Source organism: Penicillium vulpinum (genome assembly GCF_028829585.1).
Source record: "Penicillium vulpinum strain IBT 29486 chromosome Unknown utg000004l_segment0_segment0, whole genome shotgun sequence".
Lineage (NCBI taxonomy): Eukaryota > Fungi > Ascomycota > Eurotiomycetes > Eurotiales > Aspergillaceae > Penicillium > Penicillium vulpinum.
In genome coordinates, this window is record NW_026643244.1 from 5,978,595 (window position 1) to 6,004,768 (window position 26,174).

General features: G+C 47.0%; 11 protein-coding genes across 11 annotated transcripts; 3 read left to right on the top strand and 8 right to left on the bottom strand.

The window, feature by feature from the left end:
* Positions 1–780: 780 nt before the first annotated feature.
* On the bottom strand, positions 781–1,764 carry N7479_010749 (DUF3716 domain-containing protein; the record flags this gene model as incomplete). The annotated part of the gene is made up of 1 exon (XM_057258440.1): positions 781–1,764. The coding sequence occupies one exon, from the start codon at positions 1,762–1,764 to the stop codon at positions 781–783; it is 984 nt and encodes a 327-aa protein (XP_057105898.1).
* A 1,485-nt stretch (positions 1,765–3,249) lies between these two features.
* Positions 3,250–4,434, bottom strand: N7479_010750 (TauD/TfdA dioxygenase family protein; the record flags this gene model as incomplete). Its single annotated transcript, XM_057258441.1, has 2 exons — positions 3,250–4,277; positions 4,332–4,434. The coding sequence occupies 2 exons, from the start codon at positions 4,432–4,434 to the stop codon at positions 3,250–3,252; spliced, it is 1,131 nt and encodes a 376-aa protein (XP_057105899.1).
* A 386-nt stretch (positions 4,435–4,820) lies between these two features.
* Positions 4,821–6,203, top strand: N7479_010751 (TauD/TfdA family dioxygenase; the record flags this gene model as incomplete). The annotated part of the gene is made up of 4 exons (XM_057258442.1): positions 4,821–5,228; positions 5,287–5,500; positions 5,551–5,759; positions 5,820–6,203. 4 exons carry the CDS (start codon positions 4,821–4,823, stop codon positions 6,201–6,203), a joined length of 1,215 nt encoding a protein of 404 aa, XP_057105900.1.
* Positions 6,204–6,282: 79 nt separating this feature from the next.
* N7479_010752 (uncharacterized protein) lies at positions 6,283–8,440 on the bottom strand (the record flags this gene model as incomplete). Its single annotated transcript, XM_057258443.1, has 2 exons — positions 6,283–8,306; positions 8,371–8,440. 2 exons carry the CDS (start codon positions 8,438–8,440, stop codon positions 6,283–6,285), a joined length of 2,094 nt encoding a protein of 697 aa, XP_057105901.1.
* A 983-nt stretch (positions 8,441–9,423) lies between these two features.
* Positions 9,424–10,008, top strand: N7479_010753 (uncharacterized protein; the record flags this gene model as incomplete). Its single annotated transcript, XM_057258444.1, has 1 exon — positions 9,424–10,008. The coding sequence occupies one exon, from the start codon at positions 9,424–9,426 to the stop codon at positions 10,006–10,008; it is 585 nt and encodes a 194-aa protein (XP_057105902.1).
* Positions 10,009–10,565: 557 nt separating this feature from the next.
* N7479_010754 (FAD-dependent oxidoreductase) lies at positions 10,566–12,046 on the bottom strand (the record flags this gene model as incomplete). Its single annotated transcript, XM_057258445.1, has 5 exons — positions 10,566–10,740; positions 10,812–10,887; positions 10,957–11,256; positions 11,310–11,592; positions 11,675–12,046. The coding sequence occupies 5 exons, from the start codon at positions 12,044–12,046 to the stop codon at positions 10,566–10,568; spliced, it is 1,206 nt and encodes a 401-aa protein (XP_057105903.1).
* Positions 12,047–12,979: 933 nt separating this feature from the next.
* On the bottom strand, positions 12,980–14,359 carry N7479_010755 (uncharacterized protein; the record flags this gene model as incomplete). The annotated part of the gene is made up of 6 exons (XM_057258446.1): positions 12,980–13,276; positions 13,333–13,632; positions 13,700–13,891; positions 13,973–14,040; positions 14,094–14,130; positions 14,183–14,359. The coding sequence occupies 6 exons, from the start codon at positions 14,357–14,359 to the stop codon at positions 12,980–12,982; spliced, it is 1,071 nt and encodes a 356-aa protein (XP_057105904.1).
* Positions 14,360–14,905: 546 nt separating this feature from the next.
* Positions 14,906–16,606, top strand: N7479_010756 (putative MFS transporter; the record flags this gene model as incomplete). Its single annotated transcript, XM_057258447.1, has 4 exons — positions 14,906–15,109; positions 15,180–15,288; positions 15,354–15,898; positions 15,980–16,606. 4 exons carry the CDS (start codon positions 14,906–14,908, stop codon positions 16,604–16,606), a joined length of 1,485 nt encoding a protein of 494 aa, XP_057105905.1.
* A 2,408-nt stretch (positions 16,607–19,014) lies between these two features.
* On the bottom strand, positions 19,015–20,496 carry N7479_010757 (uncharacterized protein; the record flags this gene model as incomplete). The annotated part of the gene is made up of 5 exons (XM_057258448.1): positions 19,015–19,348; positions 19,413–19,508; positions 19,565–20,088; positions 20,232–20,251; positions 20,310–20,496. The coding sequence occupies 5 exons, from the start codon at positions 20,494–20,496 to the stop codon at positions 19,015–19,017; spliced, it is 1,161 nt and encodes a 386-aa protein (XP_057105906.1).
* A 795-nt stretch (positions 20,497–21,291) lies between these two features.
* N7479_010758 (FAD-binding oxidoreductase) lies at positions 21,292–23,023 on the bottom strand (the record flags this gene model as incomplete). The annotated part of the gene is made up of 5 exons (XM_057258449.1): positions 21,292–21,572; positions 21,625–21,845; positions 21,898–22,387; positions 22,448–22,877; positions 22,943–23,023. The coding sequence occupies 5 exons, from the start codon at positions 23,021–23,023 to the stop codon at positions 21,292–21,294; spliced, it is 1,503 nt and encodes a 500-aa protein (XP_057105907.1).
* A 1,025-nt stretch (positions 23,024–24,048) lies between these two features.
* Positions 24,049–25,636, bottom strand: N7479_010759 (cytochrome P450; the record flags this gene model as incomplete). The annotated part of the gene is made up of 2 exons (XM_057258450.1): positions 24,049–24,148; positions 24,174–25,636. The coding sequence occupies 2 exons, from the start codon at positions 25,634–25,636 to the stop codon at positions 24,049–24,051; spliced, it is 1,563 nt and encodes a 520-aa protein (XP_057105908.1).
* Between the last annotated feature and the right edge of the window lie 538 nt (positions 25,637–26,174).

A 26,174-nucleotide genomic window follows, 5' to 3' on the forward strand; every position in this document is an offset into this window, starting at 1 on the left:
AATACGCCCAAGCTTTTAAGTTAGTCTACATCCATAGGGGTTCATACTTACCTGGGTAGTATGACCGGTTGGGCTATAATAAACAATTGCTGACGCACTCTTGGAAGGCTACCTAGATAACAATTCGGGATCCAAACTACTGTGTTTACCGTGGTGGGAGATGTCTCACAGGATTCCAACCCCTTGCATTATGTATTTATTCGTGTGTCATGCTGTAATTTCAAGTAGCCGCAGTGGCAAAGAAGCTGCAGAAAGAAACCCACAGGTAAATATTTACAATTTGCCAAGTACAAAGGCATATCTTCGGGGTGACTTCGGTGAACTAGATGCTTAAACTATGGCGTGCCGAGAAGGCTTAATGAGCTTATCTTTGAAGGATTCACTTGGTGCACTGGCCTAACTCGCCGTTAAGCCAATAAAAGCAATGCATTTAGTTGCCGGTCCGCTTTCTAGAAAATGGTGTAATCATTGATGACTTTTACGCGTCTCTATCTAGTCCATTGGACATAAACCAAATCAGCCAATACAGCGATGGCGCGATTAAATGTGATTTTCCCACTAGTACTCCTGTTTTCAATTTAAGCGGAGTATGATTTTTCCACCAGGGGAAAACTTTGAGTGTCTTAACAAAGTTATCATATTTCAAAGTCACAAAATGGTCTGGAACAGCCAATTTGATTTCTCACTATGCTAACCACTGAAAATTTCAGTACAGTGAACAGATCTGAGAAGAAAAACATTGAGAACTTGAAACCAAGAATTAAGCCAATTTGGCACCACTTAGTGAGAGCTGTGATCATGACTCTGGCGGCGACGGGAATCAGTCGATGCAGTAAACTTGTTCTCCTCCTGTTGGAGCTGTTCAGCTTCGCGGATCAGAGTGCGGAGCTCCTGGTGACGCTGGCCCAGCAACTCGGCATCGGCGCGAGCCTGGGAGACCTGCTGATTATGGAACCGCAAAGTCTCAGCGAGGGCGGTCATCGTTTGACGCGTCTCATCAGCCGCCATTCCACCCTGGGTAGCCTCGCGTAGGACTTTCATTGTTTGTCTGGTTTCATCAATGGCCATGGTCATTTCGGTGCTTCGCTGCTGAAGTCGGTTGATTTCCTCCCGGAGATCCTCAATTTCACGGTCTCGGCGGTCGCGTTCGGTGGTATCCGGAGGTGGTGGTCGATAATAAGTGCAACGCACGTCGTTTCCACGGAAGTGGCATCCAGCACACGCAGTGATGTCTGAGTTGCTCTCAAGGAGCACACAGGAGTTCCATGGGCCATGGCCCCGCAGGCAGGAGAGGCATGGGGGCTCAACACGAACGCCGACAACCTGCTGAAGCGCAGATTCAATGTTGTCAAGACTTTCGCCGATGATGCGGTCCAGCTTTGGCCCTGTCCATGTCTTTTCCGAACGAAGAACGGGATCACGTTGCGCCGGCATCAAGCTCATGTCTTCAAGTGCGTCAGATTTGAGGCGGTCACTTTTGCGGAAGTGGGCCTTGGGGAAGTCGAGTCGCTTTATGTGAGCGGCGAGGGCTCCGGGAGGGTGATTTGCGGTGCCAGAAATGGCAGCAGGGATAATGGTGTCACTTCCGTTCTGGTGAACTCCGGGAGGTTCAGCCGGGGATTGGTGGGTGGCACCAGGAGGAGCAGCAGCAAGGTTGTTGTTGTTGCCATTGCCTGGCGGGTTGAAACCCTGATCACGTCTATTCAGGTCTGTCAGCAACATTTCTACATCGCGATTCAGACTCGCTATGTCGTACGAAGCCATATTGGTGGTGGAACAAGAGACTAGGGGATACGCCTAGGGGGCGAGAAGAGAGGATGAGATTGATGATGAACAAGAAAGGAAGAACATGTTCATTACTGGGGAAGCAACAAGCTCAACAAGATTGCCTAATTCGTTGTTTTGTTTACCATGTGATCACAGGTCGAACGACATGTAGAGACGTGTCAAAGGACATATGAAAACTCACCAAACACGCCATCATTCTACATTTTCACTGCAATATCATTATCTGCTACGTTACCCAAGAGTCTATTACACTATATTCGCATATCCGACCATCCCCTCTGATTTACGAAAACTCGTCAACTTTCAACACAAACCATTTGTAAGGAGACGAAGTATCAAAAGTCCTATGTGGGATTCATTTGAGGAGGAAAGTGCAAGACTTGGACCTTCCGCTCTCGGACGACGGACGACGGACGGTATTCATTTCCAGACCCCAAACACATCACCTGCTTTGGCCAAGTCAGGACATTCAGCCTCAACAAATGGTACCTACAAATCTCACACCTTTCCTATAAAGTTTGAGGAGAGAGGGATGTTGAATCCGATGGTCCACCATATAAATATGAAAACATATCACAGTACCTATGTGCCAAATCAAAAGGGCGACAGGCGCTTCGCCAGATGCAAGCAAGGTGATCCGCCAATGTCTACTTGTCTCCAGAAACACAGGACCACACAAAAAGGCCCAGCGTCTGCACTTACTAAAATCAGCGTGGGATTCGGCTGGATTTGAAAACACATGCCACAGTTTTTGAGCCAACGTGTGTGGTATCCCCTTACAGCGATTGCGCAACACAGCATCTAACAAGCTCTCGGTGCCTTGCCCCAAGTTAAGGATTTTGCTTCGAGGAATGAATTCCATAGCGTACAACGCCTTCTTCTATATTCTGAAACCATCGGGACGCCTGTTAACTCCATCTTTTCCATCAGCTTCCCTTACTATGGTGGAAGCGAAATAAGCCCCAGACGTTCCTGGTGTACAAGCGGGCGCAGCACAAAAGACCAGAATCGAAATCCTGAGACCAATGTAGCCATAACCCCCGATACCAACTCATGGATTCTTTCAAGCACCAATTCTATCGACCCGGATCCTCATATACATGTCGCTTCATCTCTCAACCCGAAAACACATGTCACAATTCACAGGAATGATATTGCAACTGCCGTGAGAACTAGTAGGATCACACACGAACATTCGGACCGGCGGCACCTCTGGGATAACAAATCCAGCTCGAGTAGGGTCAGGTCGGCCAGGTCAAAATGGCTTTGGACCTAATGCGTCAGCGATGATCTAGCTACTATCACCGGCAATAACATGGTCAACTATACCACTACCTAGCTCCAAGCAGTTGTGTCAATTCTTGCTTAGAGTTTTTCTTCGCTTGTCACCTTTCGTATTGCTCAGGATATTTTCAAGTCATAAGTTTAAGCAAAAAATAGATTTGGTGATTCATTGATGTACTAAACAGCAGGCACGCTATCCTCCGGTGCTAAAGGTGGTCGACTAGCAGCCATATTACATTGTCTGAACACGCGCACCTCATCCTCCTCAAAAGAACCAACAATCGAATGCATCACGCCATGGTTGTTGAAAAGGACGAGGTCCCCTTCTTCCCAGTCATGGGTATACAAATAGCAAGGATCGATTGCCCGTCTTTGCATCTTGTATAATCGTTCTCGAATCTCCGCCAGATCATCCAGAACTTCCCCATTCTCAAGATGGATTTTCCGCACACATGTTGGGTAAACCATCATTGCTAACTTGCCAGTAACAGGGTTCTTCCAAGCCATGGGATACACCCTGATCTTAGAAGCCTCAAAAGGAGGTAACTGGTCTTCCGCAAGCTCCAATCCTTCTGATATAATTCCCAGCCCATTGGAGCGTGACTTGGCCTTGCTCATCCAGATGTACGGATGAGGTGCGTATTCAGCCTTGCTAGTGCGGACGAAATGTTTATCTTCCTCTGAAAGCATATCATAAAGACGAGATCCACTAAAAAACGCCGTTGTGCCAAGAGACACTTCGAGAGTGGTGTCTGTGCCATCGTCGTAGCGGCATATCTGGCGGCGGCCCTTGGGCACTTTGACAGCTAGCAGTGACGTAACCAAAGGTGGATCAAGGTTGTACATAGCCGAATCAATGTGCCAGCGGTAGAAGTGCGTGTAATAATGATCCTCTTCAGGCGAGATGGGGTTCTTGTGGAATGTCTTGTGGTGGGGGTGTCTCAGGCGGATGTTTGAGAGTCCCTCATACTCTTCAACTAAGCCGCTGCCGATAACTTGAACTTGCGGCTGATGAGGGATAGTTGTCAAGTCTGCATGAAGCACGCTGCGCTTGTCGATCGATTTTCCATGACTATAGACACCGGCGGAAGGATCGAAGCGCCGAGTGAGTTCGTACTGGGCACGTGGAGAGAGTTTGCCTTGGTTTTTGATCACGACGACTTGATTCTCATATAAGGTACGACGGAGGAAATCAAAGTCATTATCTGATAAGAATTAGCATTTGAATGAGAGAAAGGATTGCCGCGAATATTGCGTACCTGTCATTGTTTCAATGTCGAAGCCGGTGAGTTCAGCCCCAAAGTCTACCCTAGAATCATCGGGTTTGGTGACAGGCCTGCAAGAAAGAGTCATGGTAGTCATCTTGAATACGGTAGTTGAGCTAAATATCACGATGAGATCAATATGAATACTACTGTTGAGCGACCGTGCCTGCTTTATATTGTTCTGTTGTACGTAGTCCGACGAGAGCCAATCAGAGCGGTGCGGGTGAGCTCCCGCAGCTGACCCGTCCACGGTGATAGGATCCCCCTAGCATTGTTGCAAATCCACCTGTGCAAATGATGAATACAACGCAGCTTATTCGTTAGTAAGAACACTTTAAAGTATTGTTGTTATCCGAAATGGTGGCCCAAATCAGTGGACTCGTCCGCTCTGCTCTCTCGTCTTTACTTAAAGGGAGCGTCATCCTCAACGACCACAATATATTCAGCATTACTAGTTGAAAGTTGTTCGCAGATTTCTTCAAAATGCCTGAGCCAACAAGTCTAACATTTGACCTTCTCCCTGATGAGATCAGGCAAAGCTCCGCCATTGGTGCAGAAGTCCAACTACCTCCTGGAATGCCCATACTGGATTTAGACCGTTTAACCGACAACGACAAAGATACTCTCCGAAAAGCACTTTTTGAGAATCAAGTGATTGTTATCAGAAAGCAGAAAGGAATTGATCCTACTGTCTTGCCGAAGCTCGCAAAGGTTTTCGATCCTAATGCATCCGACGTCCATTCCGCAGGAGAGAAAGCTGTGAGCGACCCCAAGAACATCTTGTCTGCATACAAGGCAGGAAGAATCCCTCGAGCCCCCCAAGTTGGAATCATTGGCTCAGGGAAATTCCAAGATTATGAGGGTCTAAAGGAGCTAGAGGTGGTGCATCTTGTCCGTATCCCCGTCTGACCAACCTGCTAGGCGTTCATTTAGCTGACCAGCGAGACAGGATCACACATTGTTCCATGAGGAGCCCCTCAGTCAAGAGGAATTAGACGATGGCTACACCCGCCCATACCGGTGGCACATGGATACCCCATTCTATGAGCGTCTGCCAGGTGAAGTCACTATTTTGCACTCAATTCGCATTCCCAATGTACCAGATCAGAAGATCAAATTCCCTGATGGAAAAGAGAAAATAGTCGGCGCTGGAGCCACGGCTTGTGAGTAAACCAAACGCACGCACATAGGTCCACCAACTGACCAAATATAGTCTTTTCTGGCGCTCGTGTATTTTCCCTGTTGACACCAGAGGAACAAGAGTTCGCTCTCAACACCACAGTCACATATGCTCCTCAAGCATATGAGTATATCCGCCAATGCAAATCGTCTGAAAACGGTCTGACGATCCCAAACTTTGGACGGGAGGTACCAGTGGAAAACTTGTCAGAGTGGGAATGGGGCAAAGTTGCCGAGCACCCAGTAAGTTGCTTTTCCAACTACACATGATACAAATGAGTATCTGCTGACAGCATTCATCAGATGGTCTGGCGAAACCCGCTCAATCCCGACCGACCATTCTTCCAGGTACATGGTTGTTGCGTTTACAAGCTCATCACGCGGAACCCAGCAACGGGTGAGATCACGGTAATTGATGACGTCGAGAAAGTCCGAGAAGTGGTGTACAAGATGCAGAGTAAGATATATGCTGCTGAGAACATCTATGCCCACCATTGGCAAGAGGGTGATGTGGTCATTTTCCACAACCGCGGTGTCATGCACAGTATTACTGGCCAATTATCCAAGTACAAAGAAGAAGAGGACAAGAGGAGGTTGCTCTGGCAATGCACAATGACAAGCACAACTCCCCCCAAGCCCTTCCGGGATTACGAGGGAGTCAACGACACGGGGTATGTGAGGGAATAAATTAAAAATATACCAATAGCTAGAATCGCTCAATGAAAGAGTGGTCTCAAGCGATCGTGAATGTTTCACTTTTTTTTTTTCAAAACTGCAGAGGATCGTTTAGAGTATGGAATGTTCCATTGAACCATGCATCAAAATCGATATCTTCCGCTGTATCCCACGCTGGTTGCATTTCGTTAAAATGTGCACCGATCACATCCTGAGAATCAGCATTCGAGAATCTGCTAACTGATGTGTCAGGGGTGTCAGGACCTAGATTCATTCTCGTAAAAGTCGAGAACTTAGCCAAAATTTGACCAAAGTCAATCATTTTATTGCCGGAACCCAAGCCTGTATCGGCAGTAAAAATTGCATCGATCAAAGCCACACCTCGCTGAGCAAGCACATCATTAGTTCGATCAGCAAGGCGGGTACGAGCCGCGACTATTGCATCCCTGTGGCTTTGGGCAGTAGTGACCTGATTCTCTGCAGTTGCATTAACTTCAAAGCACATAATGACTGCGGCGGTAATCGCAAAGGCTGTATGGGTCCATATCGATATATCACCTTCTCTCACAATTACCTCGTGCTCACGCAGAATTGTCATTGCGGCAGCAACACAGGTACGCCTTGAGTAGGTATATGTCGGGTCATGGAATGAACGGAAGAGAAACGGCCGATGGATCATGATAATCTTCTCAGCTGCAGTGATGGCGAGACTTCGTCGAGCGATAGCAAGCCATGGGATTTGCGCTTCCTTTATTTTATCCGCACGTAAAAGGAAGGGGGGTATGTTTTTCACAACAGCTCTCATTCTTTGGTCTATATGCAGAATGTGCTCGTATTGTTGTCGCATTGGCTTTCTGGATTTCATTGGACCGAGTCCGTCAACTAGACCGGGCATCAATTCTGCCAGGTTCACAAGCACGCGGATGTAAGTGCTTATGGTGGGAGATGTGATAGGCATATCCGTCAAGTCATAGTCGTCTGCGTTCATGGGGCGCCCTGTCGAGAAATGCATCGGAGAGATACTGTAGGTGTCGGTAAAGGGAATGGCGAAATGGTCCTGGATGACCATTTGGCACCATAATCTCTTTCCTACTTCTCGTTCCACCCTCTCATCCCATTCTTCTTTACTCTGAGCAGGTTTCGTTGATTGATCCTGAATCTTGTGGATCCCAAGGCACTCAGCAATTCGTACTGCAGCATTGAACAAAGTCGCGTTCAGCTGACTCAAGCCAAGATTATGGGCTACCTCGGTCGATATGACGATTGCTTGAACAGAGTATATGGAGAGATTGCTGAGAAAATTTGAGTTGTAGAGGGTCTGCACCATAGCAGAAAACAGCTGATGTGAAGATTGTATTGCCTGCAGGTCGACATCAACAAGCTCTCTTACTTTTGCACTATCCTGGATTGAGCTGACGGTGGAAGTCAAGACAGAAAAGTAGAGCGCTTGCCAGAGAGGATCATCAAACTTCCCAGATTCCCAGAATAATTCGCACTGCTCGAGAAATGTTGGACCATGAATGCAATTATGATGCCAAGCCAAATGGCATAAATGGAACTTGATCAGCTTCTGTGCATCCGAAGTACTGGGAAAGGAAGAATTCAGCCCCGGATTGAGTCCATCGGCTAGAAGAGGGCTTGATAATGACTGGAGACTGTCTTTGCGATACTGGCACGCACACGTCTTGTGAGGAAAGCATCCAGCAGAATTACGACCCCAAGCGAGATGCTCAATAGCCGTGAGAAGCGATGAGTCAATTTGATTTGAGGTATTATTGTCAGTTGGACCGATTGAGACTTTGCCAAGCGCCCGGTCCTCGGTTGTACTCGATTCCCGTGGTGCCGTGGGGGTGTTGGATACATCTGATTCTGCAGGATCCTGGCCGGTCTCTAGCCGAAATATTCGATTTTTGATCTTTTGAACAACAACGGGCACTGGATCAGATGGAGATGATTCGAGGTCTGCCAAAAGCGAATACAAAAACTGAATTTCTGACCCATGTTGCACAGCGTTGCGTCTAAGCTGCACAATTTCTATCGAGCACTTCAGATTTAAGCGTTTACATCTCGAACAGGGATTTTGTTTGTCGCATTTGCGTTTGCGTTTCGTGCATTCTGCATCATGTCAGTTGCCTACTGAACCTGAGTGGCAGCAGAAGATCGGAAGATCGGCATTTACCTCGGCAGGCTTGCGGCTGACGTTGTGATACACGGACGGTGGCCGCTTGATTCAACGCGGTAGCGTTCATTGCGCGTTAGCCTTGCATTGGAATTCCTTTTTCTTCCCAATTTGAGGGGTTGATACCTCTAAGCCTGAATTTTCCGTTGTTGCTAGGAGAAGTGGAATGTGTGGAGGTTGGGGTGGAACCTCGGGAAGCTGGGACTTGGCACTGATAAGCAGCACCACTTCGATCTGGCCAACTACCGACCAGCCCTTCCAACAACTATACAACGTACATATATGTAGAAGTTCCCTTTGACGGACTAAATTCCATCGTTCTTCCCTTTACCTCCACTCAAATCTAGGACCCCTTTAACATCACTACTTGTATCCTTGTTCTACAGTTGAAATATATATTCTCACTGCCGCAGCTAGTAGACTTGCTCGTGCCTGGGGACAACATTTGGCCCTGGGGTGGAACATGTCAAGTCTAATTGCATATTGTGCGACATTCGTGTAGATTGATATGATATCCCCAGAGGTAGGTCATAAAACGCTAGAGTTTTGGGGAGGCTGATCGCTATCAGACGATCGCGATAGGTTTTAGCGCGGTGGGTTATATTATGGGATCAGAAACAAAACCATATAGTTGGGTGGTTGATTCTCTTGCCCAAATTTGAAATCAAAATTTCAATGATAAGAGAGTACTTAGATGATCACGAGGGGTTCGGATGTTTTCGAAATTGGTGGGATCCGCTTCATCGACACCACCCATGGCATTTGTCGTTGGGCATGTTGATCGAATTGGGCTGAAGATTTTCGAGACTCCCGACCCAGCAATTTTCCTGGGTATCAGATGACGCCGTATAAATCATAAGTGCGGGGTTTCGTGGCGGGGCAGTCAGGTTATAATCTACTTCATAACTAGTTAGGTCTTCTATAGCAATTACTTTCAAAGTAATAATCTTATCCCCTCGAACTTGCGCGGAGAAATCTCCATCCGCGGACACAGCCTACGAAAGGTAAACGGCAAATAACCCTCTAATAGACGTGTTGTCTCCCAACTCTGATATGGCAAAATCAAGCGACAACAAGCTTAGAGCAGTCGTGGATATCGTTACGGATGGAGATGTTATCCTAGTCGTTGGGCCACAGAAGGCTAGACTGCGTGTTCACTCGCTGACCCTCAAGGAAGCTTCAGAACCGCTTTCTGCCATGCTAGGCCTCAACAGGAAGGAAGGCGATGTTCTACGTGAAAAATGGCCTCTTGAGCTGTTACTACCCGAAGACAATGCGATGGTGATGGAGTATATTTGTGCAATTATACACCATCCAAACAACATATTGCCTAGTACGATGACTCCGCATGGCATCCTCGAAGTGGCAATTACGGCGACCAAATACAATTTTGTGGATGCTTTAAGATTTGCAAGCAAATCTTGGCTACAAACTCGTAATGTGAAAGCGGATGAACTCATGGCCCTTACTGCTGCTGCATATGCATTTCAGAATGCACAAGCTTTCAGGGATCTTACCAAAGCATTGATACTTAACTACGGGGACTCTTACCTTGCTCTTTCAACGGAACGTATCGAGTCTGTAATGAACTGGAAAGTATTCTGTAAGGTCCTTATCGTTGATTCCACTGGCTCATAGTACATGGCTGATCGGTTGAACCAGGTCTTCTAGAGGAACAAAGAAACTCTGCGAGACTTAAGCTAGGAGATATACTCATCTACGGCATTCACGGAGGGCGATGTGTCCATAGATGCGGATGGACAAGCAAATATGCATATGCTTATTTGAAATCGCTCCACGACAATCGTCTTTGGCCAACAGGCTTACTCAACATTTCCGAAGCAATTGAAAAAGCAGGAAGAATTGCAGATCCGATCCCCCAAGAACAGAGTACTCCTTGCATGTACGAATACAAACACGCAATACCGGAATACAGAAAGGACCGTCAATGGTCGATAGAATACTTAAGGGAGCACGTCGGGCTTTGTCTACATTGCGCTCGAATGAATTTAGACTCAGCCTATTGCCAAAGGGAATCACACCAGTAGGAACAATCAGGTTCTATCATGCTATCAAAGAAGGCCCGATCTTCATGAAGACCTACGGCCCCAGGGAATCTAGTGGAAGAGAGATAGTTAGTTCCATATTTGTCCTTTAGCCCAACCATCTTCATTATTCCCGCGTCCCACCTAACTTCAGCTCGACCTTTTTAAATCCCGTAGCCCAACTAGTGGACTGCCCTCAAGTTTAGAAAAGTCATTAGCATCCAAACATGCCTGTCTGGAGTTGAGGAAGCTAGGCTCGGCTCGTGCAAAGACATCTTTCTCGTATTCTACGAGGGAGGATCGCAAAGCTTCAGAATCGAAGGACCTGGTTGATACAAAAATGATGATTAATTTCAGCTTGCCCAAAGAGAGTTGGATGTGATTATATACTCATACCTTGGCTGGCGCATATCGACACGCGTCACGAGATCCAACACATCGACGATCGCATTGTTCGCGCCTTCTCCACGAACTAGTTGGAGTTAGAGATGCCCGTTGTGTCACAACAACACACTCATAGAATACTGAAAGAGGTGCATACACATAGTCATTGTGTGAGCCGAATCGCCCACCAACACCGCTCGAGGATGCGCATGCGCTTTGCCCAGGCGGAACATCCAGTCTTCGATGCGAATCGAGCGGACTTCCACATCCTGGGGAAGATTATGTACCAGTGAGCGGAATGGCTCCGACCAATTATCAGTCAACTTCTTCATCAGAGCGATGCGCTCAGCATTCACATCCGGGACAGGGACCTTCTTTGAATCTGCCCAGGAGAGGATGATTTGACAGTGGTAACGGTCCTTACTACTATTCTCGAAGTTATTTGGGGTATCCAAAACTATGAAAACATCAGTAGTCCCTCAAAGAGACAAGATAATTCGGCACACTTACAACTGAAGAATAAAAACACGTTTGACTCAGGATGCGAGCCCTGGAAGATGAAAGGGTCGATTGTTTCGGCCCCGCCCATCTCCTCCGCGGTATACAGTGTCGACGCACCTAGGAGCTGCACTGGTAACTGGTTCATCTGTACATCTGGGTAGAGGATTTCGCGTGTGCGCGACCGTGAGCCATCGCATGCGACCAGTAGCCGCCCGGTGTAGGATGTGCCATCCTCAAAGTAAGCGGTGATTTCATCAGCCGTGGACTCGATATTTTGAAAGTTTTTGTTCCACTGCAAGCATAGAATTAGTGCATATCAATAGACGATAATAATAACATGAGATTCTTCCAAAGACGATCATATGACGACATACTTGCACATCCACGCCGGTAGTCAGTAACTGTCGCAAGCGAACGCGACTGACGCGAATGCGCTCGGCGGCGGGGATATTGTATAATGCATCTCCTGACTTAAGGTTAAAGAATTGAAAGCGACCGGTATCGCCCCGGGCCGAAGCTTCCTTGTTGACAAATGTTTCAGGGAACCGATCAACAATGTGGTCTGGCAGTAGTTCACGTAGGGCGGGGAGTGACCAATGTAGCGTGAGACCCCATCCACCACTGTGGGCATCGATTGCGGGATCGCGATCGAAAATCCTGAACGCAATATCATGGCGTTGAAGATACTGGGCTAGTACGAGGCCACTGATGCCCGCACCAATGATCAGAATGGGAGGATTAGACATGGTGAACAAGGTATGATGTGCAGTTCTAGTAACACAGTCCAGTTTGAATGCTTCAATCTATACCCCGGCCCTTTTTTACCCCGCTCGTAGTTTACCAAGTTACACAATGAGTCATGTCACCGCCTGGTGGAACAATCTTCGTTGGGAGTTTTCGGGGGAACATCCCTTCAACAAGGAGGCCACGCAACCCCGAAAGTCGGGACTAAAATAAGATTTTATAGTTCCGTTGAACCTCAGGACAGCTTGCGCCATATAGTAGGTATCCATGGTTATAATATCGATATACCGCCTTCCCGGGACAGGGTTTCTATATGAGGTACAAGCCATTCGGGAGCTAACTTAAAATTGGAGCTGGTTATTGGATCTAGCTTGTTTGTTACTTCAGGGAAATGAGGCTGAATTGCCCTAGGTTTGGTTTCGTTTACGGAGTACTCCGTAATGGATTTACCTTTTATTGAGAACCGGTACATCCCGGACTCGATCGGATCCTACGCGTCCAAGGTGTCGTGTTTCGTGCATTGTACATGATCTTCGGGATCCACTCCTCGAGCGCGTTGACCTTGGTGATCCCTAAGATCTGCGCATTCGTCGGACAACTACGGAGTAATCTGAATGAGAAATTATTCGATAGTTATGGACCTTGTCGTGGTCATAATCACGCATTTCTCAAATCGACCGACCTTGTTCGTTATTAGTAGACTGCGACTAGGTGTTCCGCGAAATTTGTAACAATATATATTATTGACACAAACTCAAAGGCCCCGAAAAGCAAGGGTTAAAGTAAAAGGGGGAGGGGCACTTGAGTGAAAAAAAAGCAAATAGTTGATCAACCGATTTCTAAGGACTATTTTGGGACTGCATGAAATGAATGCACAAAGTACGGAGTACACAAGCAAAAATTTGCGCTAGTTCGTTGGTGGATGATCAAACATCCTATTTGGTTGGTATGCCTTCCGAAGACACTCTATATTCTATCGTCATCTCGATACACCCATGCTCGGGCTCCTGACTTGCTAAAATGAGCTCGTCGCTGGGTGTTTGTCTTGGATGCTTTGGGCCAGAAGCGGTTGACTGCAGCTGGGAATGCTGATCTTTCGACCAATTCTCCATCGCGTAGCTTCTGCCTCCACTGTCATAGTAATACTTCCTCGATTTTTCACCAGTCGACCCGAGGCCCCGCACAAAGCCTGTGAGTAGAGGTGCTAGATATGGAATACAAGTGACAATGTTCTAGTACAGAAAAGTCAGCCACTATACCTCGCATAGAACTAGTCATTTTCACTTACGCCCACATTGAACTCAATTGTTCCCCATAACACAAGCATTGTAGAGTTTCCGTCTCCGAATGCCACACGTTGAATCTGAGTTAGTCGCATAATAGAACAGATTGTGGTGAAAAGGCCAAGAAGAAAAAGGCACACCACACCAGCCTTCTGTGCAGGTTTTATATTGAGACCAAGAAGCAATGGGATGGGAAGCACAATGATCGTCACGTCGGTGATGATGGTGAAAATTGCGAGACCGTAAAACAGGCTTCCCACGGGAAGACATGTGCCTGCTACATTAGTGTTCCATGACCGTTGAACCTGATGCGACCGAATGGTTGTCAGCTTGTGGTTACGTTCGTCCCTTGTACGTAGAGGCTTTTCATACCGGTGAACAGTTGAATATGAGGCTAAGAGCACCGCCGAAATGACCCAATGTAGAGACCGCGATAACAATCCAGATCACGCCTCGATAATTACGCTTCGATGTTCCAGAGATCAGTCGCAGATAGCTGAGGCAAAGTGAAGCCTTGAACCCTGCAATGCCGACTTGGTAAAAAGGCCGTCCTACATAGTTGATCTATTTCCCTTTTGTCAGCCTACCAATTGAATGTAAAAAAACGCCAAGTATCGAATTGAAATGGAGAAGGAAAATATTGACCTTGGAATACGTGTGGTAGTTTGCTTTTGGCCGTAGGTTAAGTGGCAGTCCTAGTCCATATCGACTTTCTGCGACTGTCAGTAAGTTTCTTACGGCCAGGGGGAGAACTGGCGCCACCCACGAGAAATGCAAAGTGCACTGTATATAACGCTAAAAGTCTACCCAAATATCAGTTGTATGATTCTTTGTATCACACGCATGTTGACTTACCATACTAACAACCATCACATAGTCTGCGGCCGCCCATCGGCTTGCTCGCGCACGAAGGAAAAGTCGCATGGAAACCGTGAACACCATTAAGATTGTGAGACTCAAACATATTCCGAGAATGAGGCGGTACTGCGATGCAGCTTCAACCTCGGGCGAGGCATTGTGTACCCAGCCCATAGTTGAGGAGAAAGCATGCAAAGGGGTACGACGGAGAATATAAACGAGAATATAGTCCAGTCGACATATACCAGGCCAACCATATGAAACTGGGTTTGATCATGCATAAAGGTTCTAAAATTGGATTTATTTCCAAAAATTGATCTTCATAAAGGACTTTCCTTTTTGGAAACAAAGCCCATAAAGCTCATGTACTCCGTGCTCCTCACTCCCTACTCCCTACTCGCCCGGTCTTCCAAGGTTGTCCCTACAATAAACATTATTGGCATTCAGTCTATCCCTTCCATACAGTTCATGTATATCCCAACAAGGAAGGGTTCTAGGGTCTTGAACTATTGATTCTGATTCGTTGCTAGCTGGGAATACATGTAGCCACGCGATCTCCACGGTGATTGCAACGTTATTTATGCTTTTGTCGCATGAAACCTTCGTGTTTCCCACCTTGTTTTCCCATCCTTCTCTTAATTTCCCTCATTTCCCCCCTTTTCCTAACATTTCTATTATCCACCCTCTTCTTTGTCTGTTGCCCGATTGCTCCTAGCCGCGATGGGTGGAACACAACCCGAGGTAGTGGCACACCCTGTTGCAGATCAAGTTGATGATGCTGTGATATATCTCAAAGGTCATGCAAATGTGGCGCCTGACTCTCAAGTCAATCTGCGGGCTTTACGTCGTAAAATTGATCGACGTTTAATGCCGTGTATGTTTTGCTGCTATGTACTGCAGTTCCTGGACAAGGTCATGCTGAACGTAAGTTTGACTTTCAACTCAGCCGTATGGCCACGGTATTAACGCAAGGATTATCTCCGCACATATACAGTATGCAGCTGTTATGGGGATCAAGAAAGACTTGGGACTTGTCGGCAATGATTTTACTAACGTCGCTACATGGTTCTTCATTGCATATTTGATCACGGAGGTGCCTAATGGTTAGTGACTTGATTTGACCCCACAGTATTTTCTTTATTATTCAATGCTAAGCCGTTATGTACAGTTTATTGCTTGCAGAAAGCACCGCCTGCCAAATGGCTCGGAGGAAATGTTTTCCTTTGGGGAGTGGCGGCTGCCGCCTCCGCCGGCGCCCAAGGATATCCGACCCTGCTGGTCGCACGGATTTTCCTGGGCATTTTTGAAGCGACAGTCGGCCCATCCTTGATGCTTATTAGCAGCCAGTATTATACCAGAAGCGAACAAGCTCCTCGATTTACTATATGGTATATGGGTCTTGGTATCGCCCAGATCATTGGAGGTATCATATCTTTCGGTTTCCAGCATGTACATCATGCCTCACTAGAGGGTTGGCGGATTATGTTTCTTGTTCTCGGGCTCGTGACAGCCTTCATCGGCGTTCTAACGTTTTTCTTCATCCCGGATACACCGATGAAGGCTCCCTGGCTGTCTGAAAACGAAAAAGTGGCGCTTCTTCAACATGTCAGCGAGAACCAGACCGGAGTATGGAGCACGGCTTTGAACCTGAAACAAATCTGGGAGGCAATCGCCGATATTCAGCTGTGGCTCCTAACTGTGACGACAATTTTGGTGTGTCTCACATTCCATCGTTCACCCCTTGCTCCAAATACCTAGGTATCCCCTGCAGGGTCATTGACAAATATTGCATAGATATCCGTGTCAAGTGGTGTGGTGACTACATATTCCTCGACTTTAATTGCTGGGTTTGGTTTCTCGGGTCCCATCTCGGCCCTTCTCAATACCCCGTCAGGCGTCATTGGCATATTCTTTACACTTCTCGTCGGATTTGGCATCCGAAAAACCTCCAATCGCTGGGCATGGATTGTGCTCTGCACCATTCCTGGAATCATCGGGGGAGGGTTGTTATCCTTTCTACCCCAAAGCAACAAGGCTGGTGTCCTCATCGGTATCTATCTTGTCAACGCAATTGTAGCTACTCTTCCGATTATATACCAGTGGACCATGGCCAACTGCGCAGGACATACCAAGCGTGCATTTGCTAGTGCGCTGGTTGCTGGATCTTTCTCGGTCGGAAACATCATAGGTCCACAGACTTTCCAGACACACGATGCACCAGGATACCAACCCGCCAAGATTGCAGTTCTCGCAACACAGGCTGCAGCGGCTGTACTATCTGTCATGCTCCTGTTGTATTACAAGTGGCAAAACAGCTATAGAGATCAAACCAAGGGCCGCGTGGATGAAAGCAGGGCCAATGAGACAAGGTGGGCTGGGCTCACTGATAAGCAAAATCCGTCCTTCCGTTACGTCTACTGAACATTTGATAAGTGAGTGAATTCAAAAACTTCCTCATTAATCTATCTTGCCGAATGGAAATTTGGAATAACTGTGGGAACATAGTTTGAACATGTACTATATACCACTTTGCCGTTGGCCTGTCACGAAGGATCTCAGATTTATATTTTTGACGTTCAGTATGGAATTTCTCATGATCTTTCCCAAAACTGCGACTAGGCCAAGTTCTTAACCTGAATTTCCCTATTGGTTATTACCGGTAGTCTTTTAGGGTTTGTAAAACAACGAAGCCAGTCGTCCAGTTAGAATTACCAAAATGTCATTCCGCAGGTAGGACAAGACATTTCCTTGTCCCCTTTACATCTCACATAATCCAAAGCCAAGGGACCACTTTACCTGTACGGAGTAAAATATAATCCATAGACAGTCTGATAGCACCGAATATCTCAAAATGGAACACCGTAGCTAATCCCACTGGCGTGTGGTGTACAGTGGACCCAGACGGCACCTGGCATGGTTCAAACCCCGTCCGGTAGCATGGGCCGCATATTGATCGGATACTCGAAACCGCGTGGAGTGAACCCTTGGGCCTGGGACTGTTGTATTTGACGTAGAGAGTCTCCTCATCAAGATGCCTTCCTTCCAATCAAAGGCTCAAGTCGCCGGCTCTTGGATATCGCGTCGACTGCTCCGCACGGATAATACTCAGCTAGCTGCGAAAATACGAGCAGAAAATAAGCCACAGGAGAGCCATAAGTTTTGAGAGGGGATGTGGCAGCAACTAGATCATGAAACGCTATTTTTTGTAGCCTGTCGACATTCAGCGGACATGAGACAGAGGCCTTCGAGATCTAGGGATACTCACATAGGCTGTCTGCCGTGCTTGAATTGCATTGTACGTGTCTGTGATTCCTCCTCCACCGGATTATATTGTGGAAATTGCGATTGAAGATATGACCATTTTCATATGTCGACGTCTTGGTCAGGCACTAGTCATAAGGCTCATTCCGACCGATCACAACTGACACTGCTATGTGCAAGCAAAGCGCCGATGTCCCGAAATCCAATGATATCAAGTGGGTCAGACTGTTGGTGGTTTGACTAGTGTGCACTCATTCAGATCAAACAATCCACGCTGTATATCATAGGGTCATAGTCCCGTATGGATAAACGGTGCAGAACAACGAATCATCGAAAGATGCCGTACACAATTTGCTCTAGAAACCAGTAGTGGGGATCGCACGTGGACAATGACGATCATGGCTGGGTGGAGAGCTGGACCAGAAATGGAGCGTCAGCACGCAAAGGGAATAAATACATGAAGCAAGTAGGGAAGGTCAACAAACCTCTAGTTGGGTATGCAGGATATGAATACATAACATCAAGATGGAGAACCGGATGGAGAGGGTATTGAGAAGACAGAAAAAGAAATGTTGTTGGGTCTGAGCATCATAATGGGAAAGAAAACATACCTCCTCGAGGATCGAAGAGGGGGGTGGGAAGCATGAAAGCAGCATGATAGATAACTTCAAGAAGGAACATTGGATGAGAGAGAGAGGGAGAGTAAGCAAGATACATTGATCGCATCACACTAAGAGGGAGAAGGAAAGGAAGAACAACATATCAAAGTGAAAAAAAGATGAATAGCAAAAAAATCCCTATTAATCCAGACCGTTCCTGGACCTCAGGAGGGTATGGACAGAGTCTGGTCACTCGATGTCCATGATCCTCTCCTCCGGCCATTCCCCTATACACCTCCACCCACCGTACTAACTACGGCCTCCCCCCTTAACTAACGGGGTCACCGCGTGTGGTAGTCCGCGGGGGGTTTGCCTAGCGTAGTGCTTCGGGAGAGCTTCAGCATATAGGAGTCCGACCGACAGTGGGGAGCAAGTAAAACCCGTTGCGACATCCTGGTGTGGGATGCCCCGGCCATAATACCGCTGGGCCACTGGGGAGGGCTGGTTACCATGTTTGTTCTTGTGTGCTTCAAATAGACCCATAATTTAACGACCAAGTCGCTCTGAAATATTAGAGCTTCATTCTCCCACTCTTCCTGACGTCTTGAGAGCTTTAAATTTGAAAAGAAGAATCTAGATAAGATTAGCTTGATACCTGGTGAGTTTGAAAGAAATCTGAACATGCGATGGTGGTGGTTGAAAATGTTTTTGGCTGGCGGATACATTATTAATATAAAGTCAAAAAATGAAGCTATTCAGACACCCATTTCAGTAAGGAACGACGACACGAGGAAATCACGACCCTGCAAAGCCATGCGTTCGATTCCTGGCCTTTCTGGATAAATCAATAACTGTACTTTTTCATTATCTACTCTTTTTTTCCGACCCACTAATGTCAATATCAAAACAACGTCCTGTCCATGCCAATTACTCAAAATGGCCTGAGCAATTTGAAATCTACCAAAACCCTCAGATTTCATATCCAAACGGCTCGACCGGCTTTCGCTTGGCAGAACCATCGGAATATTTACCCAATCTTTCTTCCGTCACATTCCACTTCACTTCTTTGACAATACGAGAGCGGCTATGGGTACTGCCGCCGTTTTCTGTGAGTGCGACCTCATCCAGTTGACGAGACCCTGTCGCCTTGAACCGATTGCGAGAAGCACTAGCCGAGTTGGGCGTGAAATAGCGACGTGCACTACTGCCTGCCTCGCCCATCCATCCGGGGGCGTGGTATCTCATGAGCTGACGCAATGATGGCAGACAAGGACAGATAACGATCAAATTTGCTTCCACGTTACTGGAGAAAGGTATCTCGGTTAGTTTAAATCACTTAACATCGCTGACGCCGAAAATGCACATACATCCAGAGCTGTGGCCAGGCCAGATCATGAGTGATATCTGAAGCAGTGAGGAAGGGAACTAGCGTTGCTAGACGGAGTATGCTAGTCACAACAGTTCTGATAGAATTGTTAGCGGCTAAGGGAGTGTAATTGCAATATAGCCCAAGACCTACGCGCAACCAATGATGAAGACTAAAAGAAGGTAGACCTTTTGGATTCCCGGCATCTGAAGTCCTACCACCAGAGGGATGGGGAGCAAGATCAATGCTAAATCGGTGACGATATTCGTCACAGCGGTTGCGATGTACAAGCCCTCGCGACTGATACAAGTTCCTTCTGTGATGCTCAAATCCCAAGTCATCGCAACCGCATTACACGCAAAAATCAATGCAAATACAAGGGCAAAGCTATAGCCGCATATAACAGCAGATATGATGTGAAGTGCCCAGTTGTAAGCCTCCTGCTTTTCCATGATTCGATGGTAGAGGAAGACAAGACTCATTTTTGCGAAGGCGAGCGCGGGGACATATACGACGGCGGCAGCAAGAATTACCTGACAGGCGAAGTTAGCTCCGAGATCTACACCAGTTGATGGGGAATCTTCATATACCTTCTGGTACGTCGCAAGCATCTCTTCGGTGACATTCCACATATGAATCCCAACACCACTATATTGGTATCCATCTGGTGAGAATTGCTGTCAGCAAAGGTGTCACATAGCATCACTAATCCTCAATGTAACGACACATACAGATGGAGGTTACTTGTGTTCCAAGCGAAAATATCTATATATTCATGTTTAAAGGAGAGATTGTATGCATATCTGCTGACGAGTCTTACCCAGGCAAGCACAATGAATGCTGGTTTTACTGTGTTAGTGAATTATTTCCATATTCATTCTCTAGAAATTTTTCTTACCATCTTCCCATCCGAATGTGCGCAATATTTTCGTTTTGGTATATATCCGAAGGACGAGACACAAAGAACTTAAGATCAATCCGGCGCTGATCAAGCCCATGTTGGTGTTGTAAAGCCATGGATTCGAGTAATCAAAGTCGGCCGTGACCCCTGGTGGAGGAGCAACTACACCAACATTGCGAGGCATTTTGAAATCAATCGATGCAGTGAGATCTTAGCTACCAACAGATATCAAGGAACATAAAAGCGGGGGAAAAAAAAGTTCATCTAGAGCTACAGTCAAACCAGCCATTCCTCTAAAACGAGCTACCTCTCATGTGCAACATGTCTAGCTCGATTTTGGGGGTGACAAGACTACCTAAGATTGTCCATTTGTCAATATTGCACGTCTTTTAGTATGGATCCTCGGATGGGCCCGTTTTCATTGGCCCGGGGGATATGTTCAACTTTTCCTGAGTGTATTGTGCTTTATTGCGGATTCGGCGACACAGAATATATTAATCGTGACCTAATGGCGCCGATCGGAAAATTCCAGACACGATGCGATCAGTCCATGTGCCACCCGCTTGTGGATCTATATCATCGGTTCCTCTTAGTCTAGAATACGCTCCACATATCAGATTACGATCACTCTATTGCATGCGCCTACTGCGCCCACGATCCTTCGGCGCCGCATATCTATTGTTTTAGCGGGGCTTGGCAAGATTATCATAATAAACTACCACATCCGCGTATATTGATGCAGAACTTAAAGTGAAACACGGGATATGGATCCATTCAATGGCTCTCCAGTTCACGGTGAGAGGTGCCCAGTCGAAGGGCAATCATAGTATGCATTGAGGAGAGGATTAAGGAGTACACTACATCATATATTGGATGTATTAAATGTATATCGTTACAACATCGACAAGATGATCTCGAGTCACTCACAATTCTACAAAATTATCTAGAGTTTATCTTTCTTCGACAAAGTACCCCTCCTTCACTTGCCCACAGCGCTGATCTTGAATCCGCCAGGAACCTGGGTTTGGAAAACACCGGTCTGATCGTACTTCTTAGCAACAGCCTGAATATACTTCACATTCTCGGGGCCGTAGGAAGATAGGGGATCTTGGGTTTCGTTGGCGTAGTTCAGGTAAATAAACTCATTGTCGGCTCCAATTGACTTTGAGTATGTGGTCAACTCCTCCAGAGCGCCATTGGCCAGCTGGTTGAATAAGGCATCGTCGGCCTCATCCTTCCACGAGTAATCAATGAGGACCTCTATACGAGAATGTTAGACACTAGGAACAAAATATATCAAAGGGGAATTTACGGAAGAGATTCTCATCAAAACGGTCGAGCCCCAGCATGTTGCCACCTCGCTCAACGCTGTGATCAGTGAACAGTTTGGGCCAAGGCTGGATCATGGTGAACATAGTGTAGTCATCACCCTTAGCACCTGCCTTGGCCTCCTCAATCATTCTGTTGTGGATATCAACAGTGCGCTTCATCACATCGAGGTTGTTGACAAATGTGCCAGTGACGAAGATGTCGCTGGAATAGGTCAGTGGTTTTTCCTAGGTAGAAACAGTAAGGAACCCCATACCGATATCCAGATGCCTGGCCCAGCTCTTGGGTAAGGTTCCAAAGGTTAGCCACACGCATCGAGCTGCTAGTATTGGCAATAGTGGTGAAGCTATCGAAAGCCGCGGGGTAGGCCACTGGAGTGGTATACTCCAGAGCATTGGCAACCATATTTTGGTCGGTCACCGAAAGATACTCCCACATGCCAATCCAAGAAGCGTATGGATCTTTTTCAATGTTGTTGATAAACTTGTGACCGGCCTCAAGGTGCTTCAAGGTAGTGCTATTGTCGTATGTGACAATTCCGCCCCAAAGCTTGTCGCCTTCGATGATCTTCATATCATACTTAGTGACAATTCCGAAGTTGCCGGATGCGCCTTTCAGAGCCTTGAAGAGATCTGCGTGAGAATCTTTGTTGACCTCGATAATGGTTCCATCAGCCAAAACAACCTCATAGTTCACGACATTGTCACAACCAAATCCAACACGCGAAGTATGGAAAGTATTTCCACCTGAAATAAAGAGGATTTGTCAGTCCCTCTAATACGGCATCTTGTTTGACCGCAGCTTACCGCCGAGCAAAAATCCAGCAACGCCCACAACACCAGAGCGGCCACCCGCCACTGTCACATTGTACTTCGCCAGCGTCTCGTAGACACCTCCCCAGCGAGATCCAGGCAGAATAGAAGCAGTGCCTGCTTTCTCGTTGTAAGTCGTACTGTTCATCAAGGACAGATCAATTGTCACGCCATCAACGATATTGCTTGCTCCTGCCCAAGTGGTGTGGCCACCACCGCGAACAGCAAATTTGCAAGCTCCACCATCAGCGGCAACGAGTGTGGAAACTGCGAGAGAAACCTCTTGGGCCGTGCGTGGCTGCAAAATACAGGTCGGCTCGAGCTGAACATTCTCGGCCCAATAAGAGCCAAGCGATATCTTGTACGCAGCGCTGCCGGGGTAAACGACCTGGCTCTTCAGGGTAGTAGCCGCCAGAGCTGAGCACTATTCGACTCATACTTGGTCAGCTGATTTGCTTGTACGCCTGGAAATTATTTAGGATAACGAACGCAAGTCCCAGATGCAGTCGCATGAGCAGCTTTCGGCAAGACACCGATGCACAGGGCTGCAACAGCGGTAGTGATATGCATTGTAGGCTAAAGTATGAAAATTAAATGAGGTTTCCCACTATTGCCTTTGAGGGTAGCATTTCTGGGGCATTTCCCTTGTATTATAGTTCCAACAATCGAGCTAACTAATGCGGGCTTTTGGTCAAGGTCTCACATCGTTGGATTGTCGATTAGGAATAGACTAAACGAACTCCACTAAATGATACACTAAGCAATACACTAGTCTTAGTGAGCGGACTGGCACGCACCGTCATTCGACCCCCATAGTGGGTGGGGAACGGGGAATGCCTCACCAGCAAATAAAACTGGAGTTTGGTGCCAAGACGCTGCAATTTATCTGCACTATACACCTGAACTCCCTGGGAAGCTCGCTAAATTACGATCTGGCAAGAGTTGTGAGGCTTGATTCTTATTTAGTACTTTTGTCGTTTGATGACTTTTGGCTATCGCTTTTCAAAGAGTAAAGGCTGTGCAAGGGGCCACAGGTAATCTATTTTATAGTATAATGGTTATACTACAAGAAGGGATCCACACAAAGATTACTTCATTCTAGTCCTGGATAAATTAATTAAATGGCGGAGCTGAGATCCAAATGCGGCACTAGTTAACTCATAAAACAGCGTTACTTATAGTCACTCCTTTCTTTTACACGAGTCATACGGAGCCTGATGGAGGACTAAGAATGTCGTTTTCTCACATTGTGAATATGAGAGCAAGCTCTTCCTTCATCGATCAACACATCACCTTCCAAAGATGGAAAGAAAAAAGAGACACAACTGAGTAAGCGGCTCTGGGCTCACCAGTTGATGACTTTCGTTGAGGGGAGTATCTATGGCTGCATGACTACACACGATGAAATTTGACTGTGAACAGAAAATCAGTGGCAGCTTTAAACTATGATGGCATCAATATCAAGTGTATCTTATTTGTCCATTCTGTAAAGGTTCATACGCGCGCAAAAGAATCTCCCTGAAACCTGTTCTGAGAGCGAGTTCAGATATACATATTCCCAACATGAAACATCCATTTAGCATCTTATCATTCCATCATTCATCTTCAACATCAACATCAGTTCCCATAACCTTTCCAAGACTCTTCTCCGCCATCTCCCATTCTTTATTGATAACACCGACTACCCAGTCACCCCTGGGCCGAAGTTTAAATTTGAAACCCTGCCACAACCATCGCCCATGGATCCAAATCTTCCCCATCAGCGAGCTCGATATCAAACGCCCACAACAGGCAAGCAACCTGCATGAAAGATCCATCCGTAGCGACCCTCTTTCCTTGGCAGATCTGACGCCCCTGCCCAAAGACCGGCAACGGAAGGTCCGTTCGCAGTCTTTCCTTCCCGGTCTCATCGCGCTGAAGCCACCGCTCAGGCACGAAGTCCTGAGTGTCTCCCAGCGCGGGATCAAAGACCCTCTCGTCTCGACCGATAGCCCACGCATTGGCAATGATAGTACCGCCCTTCTTGATCTTGACGCCATTGTACTCATCGTCCCGGTCCGCTCTACGGGGAATGGATCCTGGTGAAATAGGCCGCCAACGCAAAAGCTCATGCATCACAGCATCAACGAAAGCAAGTCTCGAACGGTCTGAGAACTGGGGGAGACGGTCCCGCCCGACTACTTCATCAAGCAACGCGTGCGCCCGCGACATGAAGGACGGTCGGTGCAGCGCTGCAATGAACAACCACAATAACTGCCGTGGTGAAGTTTCCATACCCCCCTGGATGGATGTTGCAAGAGTAAAAGCGAGGTCGAGGTCCGATACACCGTTTTCAGAGTACTTCTTTGCTGTGGCAATGGCCTGCTTGGTGGAATTCCAGCCTGCTGAGTCCCTTCCGTGCCGGAACAGGCGCATATAGAGGTCCACTTGCGTGGCGTACAGCTTGTCGGCCGCCCGCTTCCAAGGGGATAAAAATGCCGGCAGATGGCGCAAAGGCGGGATAATATCTGGAATACCGGGGTTTGCAGCGAGGTGGGTTACTTGAGCCTGGGTATCGATAATCTCATGCAAGATATGCTCTTCAAAGCTTGAGATGCGGAGGCCATAATGCAGAGCAAGGATGACACTCGATTGAGAGCGCTCAAGCAGCTGATAGACGGTTTTTGTGATGATTCCGTTGGAGAATTTCCGTGCAGCATTGGAGAGATCAAATAGTAGCTGTTTGGACTCGAGCTCCATCAAGGGGTGATACTGTGGGGCAGCGAGAATACCGAGACTGGGGGCTAGAATGCGGTGGTGGAACTTGAGGTGATCATCGTAGTCGTGCATCAAAGTAAATTTCGACTGCCCAAGCTCAGCCCCGGTGATCATCTCCATACTGACCGAGGACGGACGGTTGCTGTACCACTGGCTGCGGCGACTGAATAATTCAGTTACAGCCTCATATGAATTAAGCACCACAATCGGTATAAGCCCAAAGAGCTTCGGTGCTGCAATGGGGCCATTTTCCTTGGTCCATGCGTCCCAGTTCAAAAGCGGTTTGTCAATGGGGGAGCTATGGAAGTCGCCGATTAGGGGAAGCTTTAGGAGGCTTTTCGTTTCTCCTTTCTTTTTTCTAGTGACAATGTAGAACAGTGTCAATAGGCCTAAAACGAACGCGAACGCGATAGGAGCGGTAGCCATATTTGGCTACGGGAATGCGTACAGGACGAGAAGATGTTTGATATTAGAATCCAGTACACACACGCACACATGATAATTATGTATGCATAATTCGGTCATTACTGCCAAGATCTATTAATCTTCTGTGCTAGGTCTCCTGTGATCGGCTTTGAGGTCAAAACCTCCAAAGACGCTAAAAAAGCGACGGACTATACACGGACTCTGTACTAGTGCATAAGCGTCACTTGGCCCACCAATTAGTGTCCTTCTAATGACGAATTGTTGAGCTTTCAAATGCCGAACAAGGCTATTCTTTTTAATTTAATCTAACGTGACAATGCTATTTTTCATTTTCGGATTGGGCTTTCAGCCTCCCGCTAGTCTATTCAAAAGCATTCGCTATGACACCGGCTTCTTACTATGATTAATCCCTTGATGATGTACTCTGTACTTTGTAAATTATCGGATGCTGAAGAAAGTATCTCGGAATCTCGGGAAACTGAACGGATATTCCCCCTGGGCCGCCCCCGAGCCTAGTTTCAATATTGCTAACTAGCTA